Below are 23599 nucleotides of genomic sequence, written 5' to 3'. Positions count from 1 at the left end.
TAGACACCATGTGTGAACAGCATCCTTAGCAAATGCTTATCTCATTTCTTCAAGCACAAATACTAAAAGCCAATGGACACATATTGTATACTGCTGTGATTTTTTGCTGAACATTTACATTTAGACCATTTCATGCTTTTAAAGTAAAAATATGCTTCTTGCAAAAATACCACTTTTCACAGTACTACTTTATTAAGAACAATAGAACAATCTAGATGAGAACATGCCATTTAGCCCAAGAAAGCTCACCAGTACAATCCACTTAATTCTTCTAAAAAGAAAATAAAACATCAAGTCCAGTTCTGAAAGTCCCTAACGTCCTACGGCCTACAACACTACTTGGTAGCTTATTCCCAGGATCTATGGATCTCTGTGAAAAGATAAACTTCCTAATGTTTATGCGAAATTTACCCTTAAGAAGTTTCCAACTGTGTCCCCACGTTGTTGATGCACTCATTTTAAAATAAAAATCTTGAAACACTTCAAACACGCTTCCTCTGAATCTTTTTTGCTTAAAATGAAGTCTCAGCTCTTTTAATCTTTCCTCATAATTCATCCTCTGTAGCACTGGAATCAGCCTTGTCACTCTTTTTTGGAGACCAAAGCTGTTTACAGTACTACTGATGAGACCTCACCAGTGTGCTATAAATCTTGAGCAAAACCCGCTTGGACTTGTATTCTACACATTGTAGTATATAACCTAACATTCTGTTAGCTTTCTAAATTACTTCAGACACTATCTGTTCTTCTCATAAGGTGTACTTATTATTTTCAGACCTCCTAATGGGTATTTAAAACTAACATTTTTACTTCAAAAATGTCTCCAGAACTTGTACCGGTATCCAAAACTCATTGGTTCAGCTAATGCAATCTTCAGTGGGATACCTGATGTAAATAGGCAGCCATTCTATGTGATAAAATTGCTGAAAACAGATGTCGGCAATACAGTTCAAATGGTGTATTCCATATTTAATGATACCCAAAATATAGTTAAGCATTATAGCAGAGTATAGCATACCAAAAGCATTATAGCAGGTGTCAAGACAATGCTGGACAGTATTGGAGCTAATATTACTGCACTAAGTACCCCATGCAGAATTTATTGGACAATTTAGCTTTAAATCTCAGTTACAGCAAGTCGTATGTTCAAGATTACTTTGCATTGACTGATCAATATGACAGGTGGCTAGGATGACTTGCAATCTGTTGCCTGGTAGCTCTAATCTTGGCATTCAACTTCCTAGAGATGTAATGTGAATATTGCGGATATGACACACATGCATCTACCACCACCTGTGGCTGAACTTCTAACACAGGGGGTAACCTGTTTAACGGGTGCTGGCTTCAGCTTCATTTTCTCCTGACTACTGATGACAATAGTAGTAATCACTTTTACAACTGGAGGGAATTTTAAAAGCCAGGCTAGGAGCCTTTTCATAACAAAGCTTTATTTAAGGTTATAGACACACCATATTTTATAAACCCTGTCTGAAAAACGTTTCTTCCTGGCTTTCTGTATCAGAACCCTGAGATCAAATTGACCTTTGAACGTCTATATAGTGACTGCAAACAGAACAATGGGGCCTAAGGAGCCCTACAGGTGGACAAGATTTTTAATGTCAGATCATTTTTGAACACAAGTACTGTAGGCACTGTATACCACACTAGGAAATATAAATGTTAATATGAGTGCACTCACCCCATTTGAAGATGCTGGAAAACAAAATCTGATTAATTTTACTGACACAGAAATTAGCAGCATTAACCGCCTTGACTACTTGGCAGAGATTAATAAAGGAATAACAAAAGATAAAAATGCATTTAAGGGACATGTAAGCAACATCCAACCAATTCATAGCCAGCAAGTCATCCAAGTGGAACAAGCTTTGAGGACACTGAGTCAGAACATCCAGTTCTTGCCTCAGACCTCCCAAATAAAGTGAATGATGTCCTCAGCTCCATAGCTGTAGCACAATACCTTGTCTTGTAAAATGCAACCTACGTCATAATTCGGGAAACTGAAAAATACACTGATGTGATAGTTACTTTATTCAGTACATTGAGTGGGTCAAGAATTCACTATCATTTGAAACTGCCACATGCAAACCAATAGCTAATGTTGTTGATACTGCCGACATTGTCATTTGCAACTTGGCTTGGGATACAGTACAGTGTTTTTGATTTCTTGAATTGATGCTGTTGTCGACAGTCCATTCCTTTCAGCTATCCCTCAGTTTTGACAAGAACAGGCCATCTCACCTTAATAGCCTGTCAATCCGCATCCATCTAACTTTTGCAAAATATCACCCAGTCAAGTTCTCAAGATCCCCCAAGTAATATATCTATCATACTACTTAGCAATTTTTTTCCACATTACCTTTAATTTACAGTGCCACTTTGATTTTAAAAACTTGTGACACAGGGTGGTAGAGAGTTCTCCACCATACCAAAAAACAAAAAAGTCAAACTTCCTATGTATAATTCTTTACATTTACTTACATTAAACTTCATCTGTAACTAATTTGCCCATATCTGAATTCTGATCAAGTACATCTGTAGTGATTCAACAGAGTCTAGATTATCTGCCAATCTACCCATCTTGGTATCATCTGCAGACTTAACCAGCTTGTTACCTATATTCCTCTCCAAATCTGCTACCTGTGTCTGAGGAAATTTTGTACACATCTATTATCACCACCCTGAACTCCCGCTTCTTTTAGTTTGATGCACAACCTCTCGTGTGGCACCTTATCAAATGCTTTCTGAAAGTCCCGATAAGGAATTCACACGGTCCACTTTGATCATATCCTTTTGTTGCTTCCTCATAGAATACCAGAATATTGGAAAAACATGACCTCCCTTCTTCTGAATCCAAGCTCACTGTTCAGTAAAACTCCTGTTCTTGTCATGTGTTACTCAATCTTCCCCTTAATAATTTCTTCCATTAACTTACCTGTGATGAATGTTACGGTTACTGGTTTATAGATGCTTGGATCTGTCTGGTCACCCTTTTTATATAACGGGGTAATATTGGCCATTTTCCAATCCTTCTAAATTTACCAAGGGCAGAGTGACTTCCTAAAAATATGCATCAATGGTTTATATATGTACTCACTAACTTCCTTAAGAACTTGAGGATAAATATTATCTGGTGCTGGTGATCTGTTTGATTTAAACCTATTTAATCTAAGTAGCACTTTTCCCTCCACAATTTCAAAATCACTCAGTCCTTCCTTAGTAGTCCCTTTTACTGCTAGGAGGTTATCTACTTCCTCACATGTAAAGACCTCAGCACTTTCTGAGTTTAGAGCATCTGCTATTTCACTGTCTGTATGTTTTAATTCCCTTTTACTATTCCTGATGCACTTCACCTCCTCCTTGACTGTCCTTTTACTATTAAAATGCTTTATTGTTATTATTATTAAAATTTCTTTGGGTAATCTTTTGTCTTATCTGCTATATTCCTCTGTAATATGCTTTTAATGGTTGTCCTCATGTTCTCATATGCCCTATGATTCACATTGGAGTTATTAATCTTATACACTTTATACAGCTGTTTTTTCCTTTGCAGCTTCATTTTCAACTCTTTATTAATACATCATAGAGTTTTTAATTATTTTTTTCTACTAATTCCAAATCTAGATACAGTATGTACTTGTCCTGCATTATATGTAAAATGTTTTTAAATGTGTTCGCATCTGCTCAAAATTTGCCCTACCAAAGTTAAAGTTCATAGTTTCAGTCTTTGTGTGCACACCCTTCCAAAACACAGAGTACTGTATTACAACACTGGGAATTTTATTTTTATTTTATTTATTATAACACATTAAGCTGGAAATTACAGTTAGCTCTAAAGCATTTTGGAAATTTGTTCCTTGCTCAGCACCAACTGGAATGCAATCAGCCCATTACTAGTACCCTTTTCTTCCCAAATGTTGAAGGGGTTGAGGAAGGGGCTACACTAAAGAAAATGATAAAATTGTATATATTGATTGTTCTATTTTTATATTATCATGCCTCATTCAGTACAGTGAGAAAATCATGATTTTTTTTTTTAATTTAATAGCAGGAAAACAGTGCCCTTTGTTATGATCTATGGCAGATGTTAAATAATGTAGATGGCAGCATTTCTGACTACAAGTCAGCAATACTGTAGTTCAAGTGTCACCTTTATCATTTTTTAATCTTTTTCATATTAAAATTTCATATACAAAAAACAGTTGTAGTGAACATTTATTTTATCTCTGTTTAACTGTTTTGATAGCTATGCATTAAGCCAAAATTACATTGACATTGTTATTTCAGTAGTCTTTCAAGTTGCATGCAGTGGTAGGCTAAACAACAGAAGAGTTGTAATTGAATTTTTCTACATAAATTTAGCATTTTTGTATTATATGATTTTCAGTTGCATTGAAAGGTTTATTCAGTGCTTGTGTTGGCTTCCTGTAGGTGTTAGCCAGTGTGCTGAAAAGTGCCATCTCATTCTTGTTTGTCAAACAACTGTTGCTTGGCTTTCAGAATAACAGCATTGTATGGTGTAGAATGAACTTTTGATCTCTAGTGTGTTACATATGCACTCTTTGACACATATTATATACCAAAAAATACTGTGAGCTTTATTTGCATTGTAATCATGAGTCTGTGTGTCCTGTGAAAAAACTCAAAGCGCCACTGCTAAATTTTTCTGGCACCAACCCTACCCATCACCACTCTTAATCTTTTAAAAGTTCAGGTGAAAAAATCTGTAGCAGCTTGATAATGAAGTAATGATATTTGAGTACAGTTATAAGACATTTTTCAACAGTTAAACAATATTATAGTAGACAAAAATTCAACAAGTTGAATGTTTCTTTGTCTTAGCAATGCAAAAAGCTGGCATAGTTAATTTATAGACAAAATTATCTCAGTTCCATCTTTACAAATCATTACAAATGATTTCTGTACTTTGGGTTTAACTTACCGAACTACAAAAAAATACCCTTTTCCAAAATTATCTAGTTCACCTACAGTTTTTCCAAGTCAAATTAAACCCTGCACATCCCAAAACACTGACAGCTTTTAACAATAATGTACAGTTAAATAAACTTGGCCCCAGGACTCTGTAAAGGTGAGCTTCACAGTAGGCCTTCTAACTTAACACCAATGAATAAAATGAATGTGTAAAAGCAGTATTAAACCTCATGCAATCTCTGAAATAAACATCTGTGCTTATATTTTTTATTTATGCTGTCTTACTATATACTTTAATTATATATTCCATCCATCTTCTGAATCAGCTTTTTCTACCTTGCACAGGATGCTGCTTGGATAGGCTTCCGCTCTCCCTAACCCTGAAATGGAAAAACTGACTTCAGAAAATGAAGGACTGTAACACTTTAAAAAAGCATTTTTTGGATGAAAGCTTATTTAATGCTTTGTCAAGGACATCAATTTTTACTAACCAGTGTACCATTACTACACCGTACTATATACAAAAAACTGATGTACAGTCCACTGAGTGATTTGCTGTTATTTTTTTGTAATCAAGGTTGCTACTGAAAATGTTAATTCCTTAAAATAATAACATTTAGACACAAGTAATGACTCTTACACTTTCTTCCTTCTCCTTTTGTGCCAGAGTCCTAAATACAACTTTGTGCAAGGTGCTATACACTTTTGTTTTGCTGCACAGTCTAAAAAGTAACGTGTATGCATCCATGTAAACAATATAATGTACAAGTAATAAGACATATTTCATAAAAAAAGTAATGCAATAATTTTGTACATGCTCAAGTAAGAGCAGAACAGAAGGAAATAAATATGCTCAGGAAGTGATTAGAAAGTTTAAAGTCCATCTCATCAACCCTGAAAACAAATGACATTTAATGAACTGAAGTGGAAGCAAAATCCCCATATGTTGCAATACTCTTTCCAAAAAAAAAAACAAACCTCTGGAAATGAATGAATGACCATCATTGCACCATGACAGCATGTTACATAAACCCAAGAGATTTATTAAGTAGTAATCCGATTATCTTTATTTTTTTCTTCCAAGTGTATATATATTATATATATATATAGTGTATATATATTATATATATATATATTTATATTTATTTATATTTCCAATCAAGCAGTACTTTCTGTTAAATAATGAAACATAAGCATTTGCAATCATGTAGTAGTTCAAAGTAGCATATTTCCTCTCTTGGAATTTGGGGTTAAATAATGTGATACACGCTCTTGTATTCCTCCCAACTACACTTTTCCTACTCTAAGTTAGGCAAGGCATACAATGCTCCAAAGGAGAAAAAACAAATATAACCATTCTCATAAGCCACAACGTCAACTGATTAAAAGTCTATTTTCAATGGTTTAAAGTACCACTTTCAAGCTGAATGAAAATTACTGTATCAATGTCTATGTTATTAACCTGTTCAGGCTGCACTGTCCAAACAAGCGGTGTTTTATTCCAAATGAAGTATTAATTGAGAGAATTAATCTTCATATAACACAGCCATAATTTAATCTTGCGCATATACCACAATTACTAACCATCTGTGTTTCAGCACTGCTCACACATTATTTTATTGTATTTGGAGTACGCTGCCCTGCCTACATCATGTCAATTAGACACATTCATATCATTTGAGTTCCCAGATACCTTTAGATGGTGAATACAGATGAATTACATTACATAAGGTTGACAGTAGATTGGCTCTGGTACTGTATATGATGCTACAGATTTTCAGATGGCAATAAATTTGAATAGTTGCATGCAAGGAAAAAAAACTGGTTAATTTTATCAGATCAGAAAGACTTTGTGGCTGTAACTATCTAAAGCAATTCCAGTGTGTGTTTTCATTACACACCTTAAACAAAAAAGTTATTGGCTGTGAGTACTTTGGATAAAATTTAAATTTTTCTGCTGCATTTCTGGTTTGGAAAAAAGAGATGAGAGAAAACTAATTTTGGCTCACTTTTTTTTTTTTTGAAAAAAAAAATATTTTCAAGGAGCAAATGGAAATACTTCAGTGTAACTTAATATATTACAAAAGAGAGAAGAAACATAACACTAATAATTATTAGGTTAATATACGCATTGCACAACTCTGTGTACTGTAACAAGTGTCTTAGCAGCTTAATTTTTAAAATGCAGTATTGTAGTAAAATTCAACTTGTTGTTGGATGTCTAGAAGGTCATAATTAATCTGCTTAAGTGCAACTGATCTGATATCTAGCCACCAAGGGGGGAAAGCCAGGTCAGCTTGACGTTGGTCCCAAACATGGATTAATATAATAGAGAGGGCTAGTGTCAGGAATGGTACTCTGCTGTAAAACGTTAGCCAAAGTCTTAATGACAGAATCAATTGCATCTGTACCATATTGAACACACCACCAATTGCAAAATAATATTGTCAAGTAACAAACTGTGCTTGTGGAGATTGTGATTACTGCATTAATGGGTCCTCCCCAGTGCTCAGTGCTGCCAGCAGATTTCAGCATCCAGCGGATTTCAGAACATTAAAGAAGAGTAAAATAGTATTTATAACTGTAAAGTGTATAAACTTCATATAAAAGTTTTTTTTGTTTTTTTTTAAATTAAAAATTCTAAGGCAAACTTCCAATTTATTAAAAGCCTTCTTGGTGTCAGGTATACAGATTAACATTCTCAGTTCTAAGTGACATAATATTTATAAGAAAATTAAAGTTAATGTGATTGTGAGGTTTAAAAGAATTTACAAATTATATTTCTTGGTAAACTAAGAAGTAATTGTAGACGTAACAATCAAGTCACCTAGATTTTGCCAAATAATAAAACAAATTGCCGGTCTGTACTCATTGCAACTTTAAAAGTGAATGGCTGGTGTGTTTGGGTTGAAGCAGCGATGTGGTAATTGCATCCCAATTTTGAAAAGATTATAGCTTTATTTTTAAAAACCATTGGTATCCATCAAAAATTACATTCCAAGTGAACAATTTTGGAGGAAGTAATATTTGTTTCACATGGTTAACTTTTAAGCTTACCTTTCTTTTACAAAGCTTGGGCAACCTTCATTTTTCCATGCATTCCAGTTCTCTTCTGTGTTTAATATGTGCTGTAAGAGAAATGCATACAGGCAGAATTCTAACACGCAGTTTCCAAGTTGCAGGAAATTATTTCCTGTAAATACCAACCTCTACTACAGCTGCAAATTTATCACCATCTGGAGGAGTTTCCTTAAGCAGCTATAAACAAAAACAGGAAAAATAATCGAATAAGAATATCAAAATTCAGCTGTGTGTCATAACAATTTACCTTGAAAAATGTATCCGAATATCTCCCACAATTCTCACATGTTGCACAAAAATTAAGTTAGTTTACATTAGCTGCAGTCATACATACTGTATGCTGTTTTAGTTGCGAGAAGACATACTTTGTGAATTTCCACTTGGGATTAATAAAGTATCTGTCTATCTATCTACCTACTGGAGTACTTTTTAGATTAATCAAACAAGCCAGAATTACTATGCTAAATTAAAAGAAAAATCTTTTTAAAAAGCTGGTCACCTAAATATTGTTAGAGGAACTTCTACAAATATAAGTTTATGTGATTCTGAGTTTTAAAAGAATGTACATTTTGTATTTCTTGGCAAACCAAGTATGTTCCTAGCGTGCTAAAATGTTCTAGAAAAATGACAGGTTTGTTGAATGACAACTGATTTATCATTCATTAGTACCATTTGCAATTTGAAGATCATTTATCACCACAGAATATTGGAAATAACGCACACACTACAAAAAGCAAGGCCATCAGATATATGGTTGTTTTTCACCATGACTGCCAGAAACAAAACAGCAGTATGAAGCAATTTGGCTGGAGTATGCTAATATTGTACATATTTAATTAATCATCTTAAAAGGTATCACTTGAATAAATATGATGTTTCCCTCAAAGCTAAAGGGGAAAAACTTATTTTGTCTACACAACACTAAGCTAACTGGCGAAAGGGCAAAACTGTTGAAGAGAAAACAGTTTGCTTCATTTACTTAGTCATCACTTCAAAAAGAAACTTTAGTGTATAAAGAAAAAACGGGAAATAAAAACCTCCTATTTGTATTGAATATGACAAAAGAAACATGAGTTTTTGGTACTGGTACATTCCAAGTCGCAAAAAATAGACATATTCACTATTAGAAATACACAACATATAGAATCATCTTCTTTTATAGGCTGCTCCCGTATGGGGTTGCCATAGCAGATCATCTTTTTCCATATTTTGCTCTGTTACACCCATTACCTTCATGTCCACTCAACCACATCTATAAACCTTCTCTTAGGCCTTCCCCTTGCCTGGCAGCTCTATCCTTAGCATCCTTTTCCTAATAAACCCAGCATCTCTCCTCTGCACATGTCCAAACAAATGCCTCTCTGAGTTTGTCGCCAAACCGTCTAACCTGAGCTGACCTTCTAATGTACTCGTTCCTAATCCTATCCATCCTCATCACATCCAATGCAAATCTTAGCATCTTTAATACTGCCACCTCCAGCTCTGTCTCCTGTTTTTTTGACCAGTGCCACAGTCTCCAACCCACATAACATAGCTGGTCTCACTATCGTCATGTAGACCTTCCCTTTCATTCTTGCTGATTACCCATCTATCACAAATTACTTCTCACACTCTTCTCCACCCATTCCACCCTGCCTGCATTCTCTCTTTCATCTTTCATCCACAACCCCTGTTACTCTGAACTTTCGATCCCATATATTAAAACTCATCCACCTTCAACTCGCTGCATCCTCACCATTCCATTGACCTCCCTCTCATTTACACATATGTATTCTGTCTTGTTCCCACTGACCTTCATTCCTCTGCTCTAGAACTTCAAACACAGGTTATGGGTGTGACCATGAGCAAGCCAGTTCACCTGCTTGTACACCAATTGGAAAAACAAAAAGAAATGTAACCAATTGTATATCAATCAAATAATAAGAAAATAATATTATTAGGTCACTGGAACAACTTACTCTTGGATGCCTGCTGTGCACGCAGGTAGAGTTAAAGCACTATATGTTGGTATCAGAAAACTCCCAACTGTATAAAAGAGATGTTGGGAGTATGCGCTGATAGCGCATTGCCACCACATGACGAACTACCTGGACTGGAACCTAAGTGCACAGGTGACACTTCAGCACCACACTGGAACAGTGCGAGTTTTTTTGGAGTGCCAATCCTGCCACCAACCCCCAAGTTTTCCCTGTAAATTGGAGGACCTGCTTGCAGGGTTGGATGCAGATTAATGTCACACCAGGAGAAAGCAATTGCAGGTTAAGGGCTTTGCGCAAGGGCTCAACCAAGTAGAGTCACTTCTGGTGTTTACAGGACCCGAACCAGCAACCTTCTGATTGCCGGTGCAGATCTCTAGCCTCAGAGGCACCACTCTGATATAACCCTGACATAAACGAAAATAAAAACACTACTTTAAATAAAATAAAAATGACTAAACTTTAGTGCTTTAAAATTAAAACAAACCTGGTAGACGAGTTTTGTTGTGTCTTCCATCCATAAAGATTGCTCATCCGTCAGAACACTGCTTGAACTGGAAAATAAGAATACACATCAGCTGCAACATAACATGAAAAATTTTTTCTTACATAGCACTACAATATTAAAACTAATGACTCTTTCTTATACTCCACCACTTGTATAAACCTAAATAAAAGTTAGGAAATAAAATATTTTTTTTCTGCATTAATTTATATATGAAATTTGGCACTAATCATTGAATTCCTTGTAATGTTAAAATAAAATTGCACAAGTTTAAATTAAAAGTGTGTTAGCTAGAAATTAAAGTTTGCAACATGATAACAAGGATGAAGCCTGTCCTTAAAATCTGGATGCATCTTTTTTTTTTTATAGAGTTAACACAAAAAAAACAAAAACAAAAAAACAATCCTTAGGACACTAAAAGTGGAAGATAGTTGTACTATGTGAATTTCCCATTGCAATTAATAAAGTATCTATCTATCTATATCTAATTTTATTTTTTATTGCCAGCAGCATTTGTCTGTATTATTAGCAACAATTTCATGGCTCATGCATCTTGTGGATCAACACTCACTGAAATTTTGGTATTGCGTTACCTGAAGACAGATGTAGAGAAAAGCCAAGCAAAATGACACCTTTTATTGGCTAACTAAAAAGATTACAATATGCAAGCTTTCGAGGCAACTCAGGCCCCTTCTTCAGGCAAGATGTAATCAGCCCTGGTAGTGAGAAATTACCTATAGCCATTAAAAACAAATGATCATTGTTGTAAAACTACACAAAATGAATATAGTAGCTGTTGATGGTAAAAACATCCCTCAAAAGGAAGTGAAGTAAGGTTGTCAATGCATTACTAAAAAATATAAAACCAGCCATGTGCTACATTGTTTGAGGAAAAACACAAACTGATTTTTCCAATTTATTCTTTTTTTAGATTTTAAAAATAATAATAAAATACAGTACATGTTACAATTCAGTAAGCCAAACACATTTAAATATTAAGTTGTCCTCCAAAAAGTCATACTCAAGCCACAATTTTCAATAAACACAGAAAAAGAGAGAGTATATAAATTTTGAACCAATAATAAAAATACATTTTACTTATATAGCACCATGCCCATAGTCAACATAGTAAACATTAAAGGGCTTATTGGAATTGCATCAATTGAGCATATTCACAAATTGCTAAAAAAAGTGCTAGCTGAGGATGGCATTAATGAGGGACTGCTATATGTTGAAAAATGCAGAACTATTCCAAATAACACACACTCTCTTTATTTTAAGTATGTAATACAAGGCATAATTTCCCCCCATTGTACTACAGCAAGCAACAGACCTGAATTTGTTCAAAATGCTATGGCAAGCGAGTAATAAAGGGTACATTGTCATAGCAGGGTGATCTTTAAGCTAAAAGGGCTATTGATATACTGTATGAAGATTTACAGTAAGGATTTAGAGGAACTGAATTAATTATATACTTGGGGGAATGCCCTGGGCACTACCAGATTTACACAACATAGCGAGGTGTAAATAAGCTTAATTCAGCAGCACAGACACAAGTAAGAAAGAATCTATGCAAAACAGCAAAGTATTTTCATAATATTTTCATTATGGGCAACAAATGTAATAAGGAAATTTTTTTTTCTTTCTTTAAAAATGCATGCAAATCCAGCTGGGGTACTGATCGGTACTGATATTATGGATGCCTGTTTATGCCATAAATTATTCACACATTAGTAAAGCAAGTCCTGCAGATAGCATAAATTGAGTAGTGTCATCCCATCAAACATTGGCTGCTACAGCACTGTGATGTCACATTGGCATTACAAAGAATCACACAGTGCCTGGAAGCTGGCTACATGGAGAATTTCCAGGGAAAAATCTGGTGAACCCAACAAATTTGCTGCAAAAAATGCTTTGGTTAATTTCACAGATGAACAACAGTAATACATTAGTGGCAAAGCAATTAAAATGATACAAATATATAATTGATATACAAGTATTTAAAGGTCTCAATGCTGTTTATTTTTAGCATACTAAAATGTACAATATTACACATAAAAAAAAGGAGAAAAGTAATATTAATTTGGAAAGATTTACATCTGTCTTCAGGTAACCCAATACCAAAATTTCAGTGAGTGTTGATCCACAAGATGCATGGGCCATGAAATTGTTGCTAAATGATACAGACAAATGCTGCTAGTACAACTATCTTCCACTTTTAGTGTCCTAAGGATTGTTTTTTTTTTTTAAAAAACTCTATAAAAAAGATGCATCCAGATTTTAAAGACAGACTTGTTTAGAAAACACAAACAAAATACGGTAATATTCAGAAATTGGTAAATTATTTATTTTAATAATGTAACTTCTTACAGCTAACAATACCTGAAGAAGTGACCATGGGCCTCGTGAATAAATGGTGCGAACGCACAAAAATACTTATTATACCTCGCACACTTTGAGATGGATAAAAACTAAATGTGGCATAAAACTACGCACATTTTCACTGTAACCCTCTACCTTGCGTACGCATGTATCTGCTCAGTTTTGCAAACTGGCAGCTCTCAGTGTCAAAGCAGTGCTACTCAATAGGGTAATTCCCAAACATCACCGAGTCACGCCATGTCAGCTGTACAGGATGGTATTATCCGCTTGTCATCCAGATATATGAGTTTGTTACCCTATGGTTGAACTGTGAAACATCAAAGCGCAATGTCTGGGTATCCAAATGTAATCGGAGTGGTCAGCTGTATGCACTTTGCTATTGCAATGGCACTGGACATATTATATCAGCCACATCATATATAGCTGGAGTACCTATAAAAACAGCAGCTCCGTAGAGTCGCAGGTGCTTTTTCCAACTAGTGAAGCAAAAGTCAAGCAGTTCACAGCCAGATTGTCGCCTAGTGATTTCTGAGGCAGAGTTGTGTGTGCAGCCTGCATCTGAAGACGTGCTGGGCACAGCAGCACCATCACCACATGGAGTTGCATCATCAGCACGGGAATCAGTGTTTGCAATATTGTCTGAAATATGATTAAGCAGATGGCTGGCTGCAACCTGCCTTTTTTACTTTTGGAACTGTGCGACATGTCTCTGCCATGCTGTATCACAACATAACTTTGTCTTCTTGTTTATACCACTGCTTAAGCCAACAAACAGTACATTTTTCCTTGTCTCTACTGTGCATCGGCTGAAATTGTTTTTTCCATGTGATTTTGCCATTATCTTTTAATAAAACACCAAATGGAAGGTGTTATTTATACTGATTTGCATATTAAAATATGAAAAATTCTGGAAGGAGTTGGGCTGTAAGTGCATGCACGTGTGTTAAACTTTATGTTCATTGGGATTTATAAAGGGGAAGTATGTGGAACTTGGTGTACACACAGTTTGATGCATCTGGATTTTTTTGTGCATATGCACATTTTTGTTTTTGTCCGTATGCCATATTTTATAGTGTGAATTCTATGCTCAGCATTATATATGAGGCCCCAGCTGTTAAAGCTGTCCTTAACATGTTCCTACAAGGTTATTAACATTGAATTGATGCAGACCTCAGAGCCAATGTGTAATGATAAACTTTAGTCAAGTGAACTGATGCAAGTTAAGATCAAAGATCACTTTATGTGGTAATGTGTAAGCTTGAATTACATACATCTTTTGATAGTTAACAAACTCAGCAATTCTGTCAAACTCTTCCATTACAGGTAATAGTTTAATCACTTCAATATTTATCAGTTATATTTAGCTTTGTTTGAAGATACAATTTGGTTAAATTTGTTTAAATTCATTCTGTAAAATTCACAGAATTTCTGGCCAACTGTGTAGTATAAAACAAGCAGCTCCACTGTAACAGGAAAGAACTGAAAATACAGGGTATTCTTGATGGTTGCAAGTCTCAAAGCAAAATGATTATTAATAGTGTTTATATGAACCGATCTAGGGGTAGATTATAATAGCTTAATTCAAATGAGAATATTGGATCAAACCACAAAATATATAAGGTAATAAATAAGTAACAACATTTAACTCTGTCAAAGCCTTTATGGTATCTAGAGATACTGACAGTGATTTTTTGCCCTCAACACAATAGATTAAGTCAAACACAACAACAGAAAGTAGAAGACATTAACTATAGCAGAGTTTAACACTAGAATCCCTGAAGCTTACGATTTTTTTTGTTTTCCCTGACCTCCTTAAATTCTTCATGACATACGTCAAGAAGCTTTGTTTTGCAAATGTGGTGTTTAGCAAAATGCAGCCTGCTACACCCTCCACACCCCATTCAGTCAGATGAAGTCATCTCCCTGCTGCAATCCTCACAGATGAAGTCTGTGTTAAAGTGTTAATCTGGCGATGCGTTTGTAAGGAATTACATAGGTAATGAAATATCGTAATTTGAAATAAATACATTTCATGTGTGATCCGCGTCTACAATGATCTGTGGTAGAATGACCAAGGAAATGCGAGGAAAGAAATTCTGAACACGGCTAAATCAGAAAATGTTTTCATATGTTACAGTAATCCCTCCTCCATCGCGGGGGTTGCGTTCCAGAGCCACCCGCGAAATAAGAAAATCCGCAAAGTAGAAACCATATGTTTATATGGTTATTTTTATATTGTCATGCTTGGGTCACAGATTTGCGCAGAAACACAGGAGGTTGTAGAGAGACAGGAACGTTATTCAAACACTGTAAACAAACATTTGTCTCTTTTTCAAAAGTTTAAACTGTGCTCCATGACAAGACAGAGATCACAGTTCCGTCTCACAATTAAAAGAATGCAAACATATCTTTCTCTTCAAAGGAGTGCGTGTCAGGAGCAGATCATGTCACAGAGATAGAGAGAGACAAAAGCAAACAAATCAATAGGGCTGTTTGCCTTTTAAGTATGCGAAGCACCGCGGCACAAAGCTGTTGAAGGCGGCAGCTCACACCCCCTCCGTCAGGAGCAGACAAAGAGAGAGAGAGAGAGAGAGAGAGACAGAGAAAAACAAACAAGCAAAAATCAATATGTGCCCTTCGAGCTTTTAAGTATGCGAAGCACCGTGCAGCATGTCCTTCAGGAAGCAGCTGCACACAGAAGGTAGCAACGTCCCTATCGTCTAGGTGTGCGAACAGCCCCCCTGCTCACACCCCCCTACCTCAGCACAAGAGAAAGAGAGAGAAAGTAAGTTGGGTAGCTTCTCAGCCATCTGCCAATAGCGTCCCTTGTATGAAATCAACTGGGCAAACCAACTGAGGAAGCATGTACCAGAAATTAAAAGACCCATTGTCCGCAGAAACCCGCGAAGCAGCGGAAACTCCGCGATATATATTTAAATATGCTTACATATAAAATCCGCGATGGAGTGAAGCTGCGAAAGGCGAAGCGCGATATAGCGAGGGATTACTGTATAGTAATAACATAATAGCATCATTTTGACGAGAGGTGTAGGATGTGTAAAGCCCAAATATCCAAGAAACACTTTCACAAAAGGTGTAACAAAGCAAGTATGCTTTTATCCAAGAATAAAACCAAAGGAAAAGAAATTGCTCAACTGACATGATGATGAAGCCCAGCTATCAGATGGTACAAAGTAGAAGATGTTCACATATGTGTGTGTTTGAGCATTTCATTTTCAACCAGTTGTCACAGTGGTAACGGTGTTCTGTCGCGGATCTGCGCAGATGGCGTAGGTGATAAGCTACCCGTAAGCAAGCTCAAGATAATAGGTTCAAATCCCACATCACCTCTGTATTTAGTGCTTTTAGTAGTGAGCTGTTATTATTATTAATAATGACAAAAACATACATTTGATGCGAGTCTGTAACATGTGTAAATTTATGGTACTTGTAAAAGATTTTACTATTCCTCGCACACAGACATTCATATTAGGGGTGGGCGGTATGACCAAAATTCTATATCACTGTATTTTTCTAAATTATCCCGGTTTCACGGTATTGGACGGTATTTTTTTCCCCATGCATGAGTGAATGTTAACCACATTTTCCACTGCAATTACTGCAGTAGACTGGCTAAGAATAACCTATTCCACTGTTATGAGAATTGTACATTGTACAAAAAAACATTTTAATGTGCACACAAGTATTAATACAGGTTTGCACGGCCCCATAAAGTGATAGTTTTCAAGAGGGTGACACGTATCTATCTATCTATCTATCTATCTAATGAAGAGAAGGAATCACATTGCATGACAGTTGCAGTCAAAATATACAACCTTTTTATTGAACAAATTTTGCAAAAACTTAAACTATGATTTTGACAACATATTTTCAACCATCCAAAGAGGCATTTAGACTTAGTAAAATATCCAGAGGTGCTTGTCAAAAGTTGTATTGCACTGAACATGTCTTAGAAAAGGAATAAATAGTAAATATTTTTGTGAACCAACTACACTTTGTTAATGTTAACCATCTCTGTCCACTGACATGTTAAAGTGACTTTTTCAACAACTTTACCATCAATAAACTGCATAATATTTAAACTAATAAATAATAACAATAAAATAAATAATAGTATTATTACTGATAGCGGCACTATTACTTCAAGACTTCAAGCCCAGGTGCATTACACAGTATTCACCAAATTAAAATAAAATAAAATAAGTGCAACTTTGTGATGACATCCTTACCAACTGTACCATCATTTAGGCAAACTGCATTAATATGGACCTTGCTTCAAGCTAAGCTATATACATAAATAAAATAACTGCAACTTGCATTTACTGTATGCTATTTGTGGTATAGCCCTACGGAAGTGCATTAGGGCCATGGTGAAGAAAAAAAAAATATGGACAGAGGGAAGAAAAAAAACAAACTACCGGTATATGTCAAGAATATAGTCGACATGCTGACTTTATTCTCGACATTTCCACTTTAATTTTGACGCTTATGTCAAGATTAAAGTCGACATTTCCACTTTATTCTCATAGTTTACTTCACTTTTCAGCAGCTCCGTGTATGACTGTATATGTATGTGTACTTTTCTACTTTTATTTTTCTATTTTTATTATCATTCTTTAATTTAATATTATTTATTGTATCAGTATGCTGCTGCTGAAGAATGTGAATTTCCCATTGGGATTAATAAAGTATCTATCTATCTATCTATCTATCTATCTATCTATCTATCTATCTATCTATCTATCTATCTATCTATCTATCTATCTATCATTAAAGTAGAATGTCATAAACTAAACTTCATCCTAAAATCAATGTTTAATTTACTCGATTTTCTCAAACCCCGTCATAAGTTAATGCAGCACATTAAATGCTTTGTGTTGTGTTCCCCGACCCAGTTGTTAATCACTATGCTTCTTAAACTGACTTCCTCCGCACTTAGAAGAGGCAGCAATCACCGCACAGAATCCATTCATTTCATGGTATTCCTGCTCTCTAAAAATTTAGAATGCTAAGATAAATACTTGATATCATTTTCATGATGAAATGCATTAAAGCAGGTATTAAACATGCACGGTAGTGAGGTGGTAGTGCTGCTCCCTGGCAGTAAGGGGTCCCCAGGTGTACGTTCAGTGTAGAGACCTTTATGGCAGGTGTGACGAGGCTCCAAAAAACTGGATATATGAATGGGTATCGCACAGGTTTAACTTAAATATTGTGTAAATGTTGGGTTTGTGATCTGGTGGTCGGAGACACGAACACAGAATTCAATGGATGTTCTTCTGAGCGGACTTTCTTTATTGCACGCGTGCTGTCTGCCTGACGTACCAAAATCCCAGTTCCTATCCTTCCTTTTACTTTCTCCACATTACCAATCACCACACGATAAATGTCTTTGTGAAACTGAAACTAGTTATAAACTTAGCCCACGGAGTGTTCAGAACTTTAAAAATATCTTCGCTATACATGTTTAATTATGCCATCTATTCAGGGTTGCGCCCATCCCAGCAAACATTGTGTGCAAGGCAGGAGAAAATCCTGAACGAGTCGCCAGCACATCGCAGGGTGAATACGAGCAACACATACACTAGCAGGATCAATATAGTATAACAAAATCCCACGTCCTACATGACTCTGAAAGGAAACTGAAGCACGCCGAGTAAACACAAAAGAAATAAATGCAAATTCAAAGCAGGGAACACCCAGGACCCCTTTACTGCGAGGCAGCAGTGTAACCTCCATGATTAATACATGCTTTAATGCATTTCATCATGAAAATGATATCAAGTATTTATCTTAGCATTTTAAATGATCTGAGAGTAGGAATATCATGAAGTGAATGTATTCTGTGCGGCGATCGCTGCGGGTGCTTCCTCAATACAACAGGAAGTCAGTTTAAGAAGCACGTACTCGATTTAACATGGCTCGGGGAACACTTAACACAAAGCATTAAATGTGCTATATAACTTATGACAGGGTTTGAGAAAATCTAGTAAATTAAATATTCATTTTACGATGTTCTACTTTAATGGCAAATTACGAGAATAAAGTCAACATGTCGACTTTAATCTTGACATAAACGGCGAGAATAAAGTCAACATGTCGTCACACTATTACACAGTATCCAGGTACATTACACAGTATTGAAAACAAATAAAACAAGTACAACTTGGCTTGCAGTATTATCCAGTAGTATAGAAACAGTACTTACACATTTGAACATAATGGTCCACATCTGACCTTTTAAAACCAAAGCATCTCCAGAAGATGGACGCGACTCCTTTTTTTCGGCAAAAGTTATTCTGTCATCATGTTCAACTTTATCGTCTGCTACAGCTTCAGTTTCAGTTTCGGAATGTTCTCTGTCCATTTTCTGAGTGCAATACCTACACTACCACTAGCTATTTAGCAGTATAGCAGTGAAAAACAGCCCATGCGCAGCACCGCTGTGATTAGCGGTGTAGCAGTGAAAAAGGTCCCCACGTGAACAGTTTCCCGCTGCGTCACGTTCCGAATGTCGTTTAGGCAATTTAAACCGGTGTTGCGGTATAACAAAAATCCATATCATAACAAAAATAAAAAACGGTTTTCGGTAAGAACCGGTATACTGCCCAGCACTAATTCATATTAACATGTCATTTGAACAATTTTTTATTCAGTTTTATTCTTGGATTCTTGAATAAAAAAATTATTCAAATGACATGTTGAAGTAACATCCAAAGACACTGCAGTGTATGTTTACTCAACAAGACACCAAGAAGAAATGACTGAGCTGCATTTGTATGTCTGCTTTGATCCCTTCAGCACTTTTACAAGTACCATAAATTTACATACTCGGATCAAATGTATGTTTTTATTACATAATAGTAACAATAATAGCAGTGCACTACTCAAAATGGTAAATGTGAAGAACACCCGGGATCGAATCCGTAACCTCTTGATTATGAAACTGCAGTCTTTACCTCTGCACCAGCCAAGCTGACGTGGTTACTATGTATCAATTGAGAGCTGGGCTTCACTTTTTAAACATTGCTAATAACATTTAAATTGAACAATTTCTTTTCTTTGGTTATATTCTTCAATAAAAGTGCTCTTGTTTTGCTATACCTTTTGTGAAAGTGCTTTTTTGACATTTGGTCTTCACACATTATACACTTCACATCAACATTTTGTCAATTATTACTATAACATGAAAAGTTTCTTGCCTCACATTTCCTGTCATCCTACAATTACACAGATCATTGTAGACACGGAACAAACATGAAATTTATGTATTCCAAATAACGATATATTATTTACCCTATACAATTCCAGACACCTAACTCCTACATAAAGTGACTTCAGCTTGGAGAATTTTGCATCTGACTTGACTTCAGCTACCTTGGTGGGGGATGAGTGAGCAGGTTGCCTGCTGCCAGTGCTGATTGACACATTTGCAAAACAGACACTGAGGAGGAGGCGCGAGAATATTTAAGGTGGTACAAATATTTTTGTAGGCTTCAGGGATTCTAGTGTTAAAATATGCAAAATTTCCTGTTAGTGCAAGTTTCTTCATGCATATTAGGAAATACATACAATATTATTGTTCTTGTACATTAACCAGGATAAATCTAGTCTAATAATTTTCCTATAACAATTATACTGCAACCTGGGTGGTCAAAGATCTCATACGAATAGACAAAGGGAAAGGATTTACCTTTTGAATTTAACTTGCCCCTTTAGATACTGGAATAGAATAAGGTACTGAACTAGTATATGCCGTCTGAAATTGCTGTCACTTAGCTGTAGATCCATTAACTGTATGAAAAGAAAGAAAAATTGCTGTTACTTGCTTACACTGATAAAGGATATTAGGACAATAACACTGGCAGGAATCTTTGGAACTAGAAATAACAATTAAAATCAATTTTTTTTTTAGTGTCAGCTTTTAGTTATCAAAAAAGTATTATTTGTCACTAAAGTCCTAAGATAATATGAATCAATGTTAGTATCTCTTAGGTATCAATGCAATACAAGCACTTCTGACATATAATCTTAAAAAATAAAATACCTTTTCACTAGTTAGGAATTTGGCAAAATAAATATGTTCCCCTCCTGCAGTTTTCAATTCCTCTAACTTTTTTCTGGAAGCCTGAGTATCATCCAATTTATAGCTTTTAAACACAGCCAGGGTCTCATCAGAGTACTATAAAATGAAAAAGAATAAATTAGTGCCTGCTAAAATGAGAACAAACCATTTAATTAATATTAGAGAACAGTAAATAAATGTTGCTTCTGCAAATGGACATTGGAACTATACACTGATCAACTATAAAATGATTAAAACTACATACAGCACAACACATTTCTATATAGTACTTCTTTACATCTGTAATGATAATATATGGTGGATTCAGTATGTATGAGGGATGTTCAAAAAACTTCAGTTTTTTTTTTTTTTTTAACTAAGATTGCTAAGATTTGCATTGGGTGTGATAAGGATGGACAGGATTAGAAATGAGTACATTAGAGGGTCAGCTCAGGTTGGACGGTTGGGAGACAAAGTCAGAGAGGCGAGATTGCGTTGGTTTGGACATGTGCAGAGGAGAGATGCTGGGTTTATTGGGAAAAGGATGTTAAAGATAGAGCTGCCAGGCAAGAGGAAGGCCTAAGAGAAGGTTTATGGATGTGATGAGAGAGGACATGCAGGTGATGGGTGAAACAGAGCAAGATGTAGAGGATAGGAAGATATGGAACAAGATGATCTGCTGTGGCAACCCATAACGGGAGCAGTCGAAAGAAGAAGGCTCTATGGTATACCTCACCCTTTTTGTTTTCCGAGTTTTTTTTTTTTATCATGCCACCAAAAATGTGATGTGCAGGTGGCTTGGCTCTTTCAAACATCTAAGGCTTTTATTAAAAATACAATGCAGTTCAAGGGTTTAGTTTAAATTTACTGTTTTCTATATAAAGTAACATGAAATTCTGATGAGCGTTCTTCACCATGATGCCAACACTTGGCATGAACCTTGATCTGTAGGCTACTCAATAATTACAATACAGACTGTACTACATGGAAAACAGGAGTAATTTAGGAAACAATCTCATCATCCAAGAGAGCATCTGTCAACTGTTACAAGTCACTGCAGGACATAATCATTGAAGAAACATAACTGCAGAAGCAAAAGTAGGATAATAAGCAGAATATAGCTTGGAAAAGGGGGGTGTTGTCATAACTCCATCCACAACAAGTAAACAAGCAAGCAAGAAATGTATTCTTGCCTTGAGAAAATATTAACAAGAATCTGTGATAAAATGTATCATATCCAGTTCACTTTTGTTGTCACAAGCATGTTTCAGAAACATGGAAGGCACTTTTCCTTAATGAAAGCCTTCAAAGAGGACATATTCATTAATTCCCACCACCTTGCGACCCCGATACCCATTGGCTCCATTAAAAAACACATTATAAAATTTATAAAATATGCTCCTCCTCAGATAGTAATTGTAATTTTTTTCTATGTGGCAAATATATAACATGATTGAGAAAAAATAACATCGACTTGAAAAATACCAAACTTTAATCCTTTAATATATGAACAAATTAAACATTATATTTGTGATAAAGCTAAATTTTCTCACAATCTTGTTACAGTTCAAGGATTTCAGTGTAGATGCATAATCCAAAAATGCAATAATCAATTAACTAACATGTTCTGTTGTCACATTACCCTAAATGTATTAACTTTAAGCAAATGACGATTTGTGATTGCTGCAGGCATTCCCAACTATGAGGATATACGGGAAGGACCAGGGAAGCAGACGTGCACAGGACAACCCCCTGGGTTGCTGTGGTTCCATGGATTCCTGCAGGACACGCTGGGAGTTAGGACTTCGCTGCAGCACTGTTGAGTTCTGTGAGGACCACCAGATGGAGCTGCAGAGCCCTACCACACCTGGGAGTACTTCCAGATAATGCTGATGAGCCACCTGAAGTGCTCCCAAGTGCAGCATAAAGGGAACCACCTCACTTCAATAAGGAAGCCAGAGTCGGTTGGAAGACAAACAAATCTTGCCAGAGGAGGAGTGGAGGCAGGAAGTAGAGGAAAGATGAAGAGAAAGGAAAATGCTGAGTACTGTTTATGGTACCGTGCTGTAGGGGGAATAAAAGAAAAAAGTGTTTCCCCTTGTAAATAACACGTGTGTTGCAAAGAATTGTGCCCAAAGTCTAAGAATTGTGCCCAAAGTCTATCTGTGTTGGGGTTGAGGTGCCTGGTGGACACAGATTTAATTTCAAGAATACTTAAAATTTGTTTTTGTTTTTTTTTTTTTTTTTGCAAATAGTAAGATCACTACACAGCAAAAATAATCTCTCTCTGCATATGTTTATGTGTTACTATGGGGTGTTTTTTGACACAATAACACAAAGAGACTTTCTCTGGCTAGTCAACACAAGAGCACAAATGCAGATGTTGATTTCAGAGGTCAGTAAGGTTGATAATCTATATATATATAAAATTCTTTTCGCGTTTGAAACGGAACATGCGACATTGCAATTACCATTAAACCTCGCTCACGACGAAAATCCAATTTGCAACATACGGAAAGGCAAAGGCAAAAGGCAAAGGCAAAAGTCTTGCAACATTCAAAGATAATAGTTTGGGATGAGTGCACCGTGGCACATAAAAGAGCTTATGAAGTCTTGAAC

The 23599-nt window shown here is 35.8% G+C and overlaps 1 protein-coding gene across 2 annotated transcripts in view; it reads right to left on the bottom strand.

Annotated features, from left to right (window-relative positions):
* Positions 1-23599, bottom strand: part of thoc1 (THO complex 1) — a 69422-nt gene that overhangs the window by 20853 nt on the left and 24970 nt on the right. For both annotated transcript variants that reach the window (XM_028803655.2, XM_028803656.2), the window contains exons 11-15: positions 20963-21097; positions 20609-20709; positions 10495-10561; positions 8158-8208; positions 8008-8078 (exon numbers count right to left, since the gene is read on the bottom strand). In XM_028803655.2, coding sequence (XP_028659488.1) covers positions 8008-8078; positions 8158-8208; positions 10495-10561; positions 20609-20709; positions 20963-21097 — 425 coding nt within the window. The remainder of the gene's footprint in view (positions 1-8007; positions 8079-8157; positions 8209-10494; positions 10562-20608; positions 20710-20962; positions 21098-23599) is intronic.

This window comes from Erpetoichthys calabaricus, chromosome 6 (assembly GCF_900747795.2).
Source record: "Erpetoichthys calabaricus chromosome 6, fErpCal1.3, whole genome shotgun sequence".
NCBI classification, from domain to species: domain Eukaryota; kingdom Metazoa; phylum Chordata; class Cladistia; order Polypteriformes; family Polypteridae; genus Erpetoichthys; species Erpetoichthys calabaricus.
The sequence above is the reverse complement of the archived record's forward strand: the minus strand, read 5'-3'. Positions and strand labels throughout refer to the sequence as shown.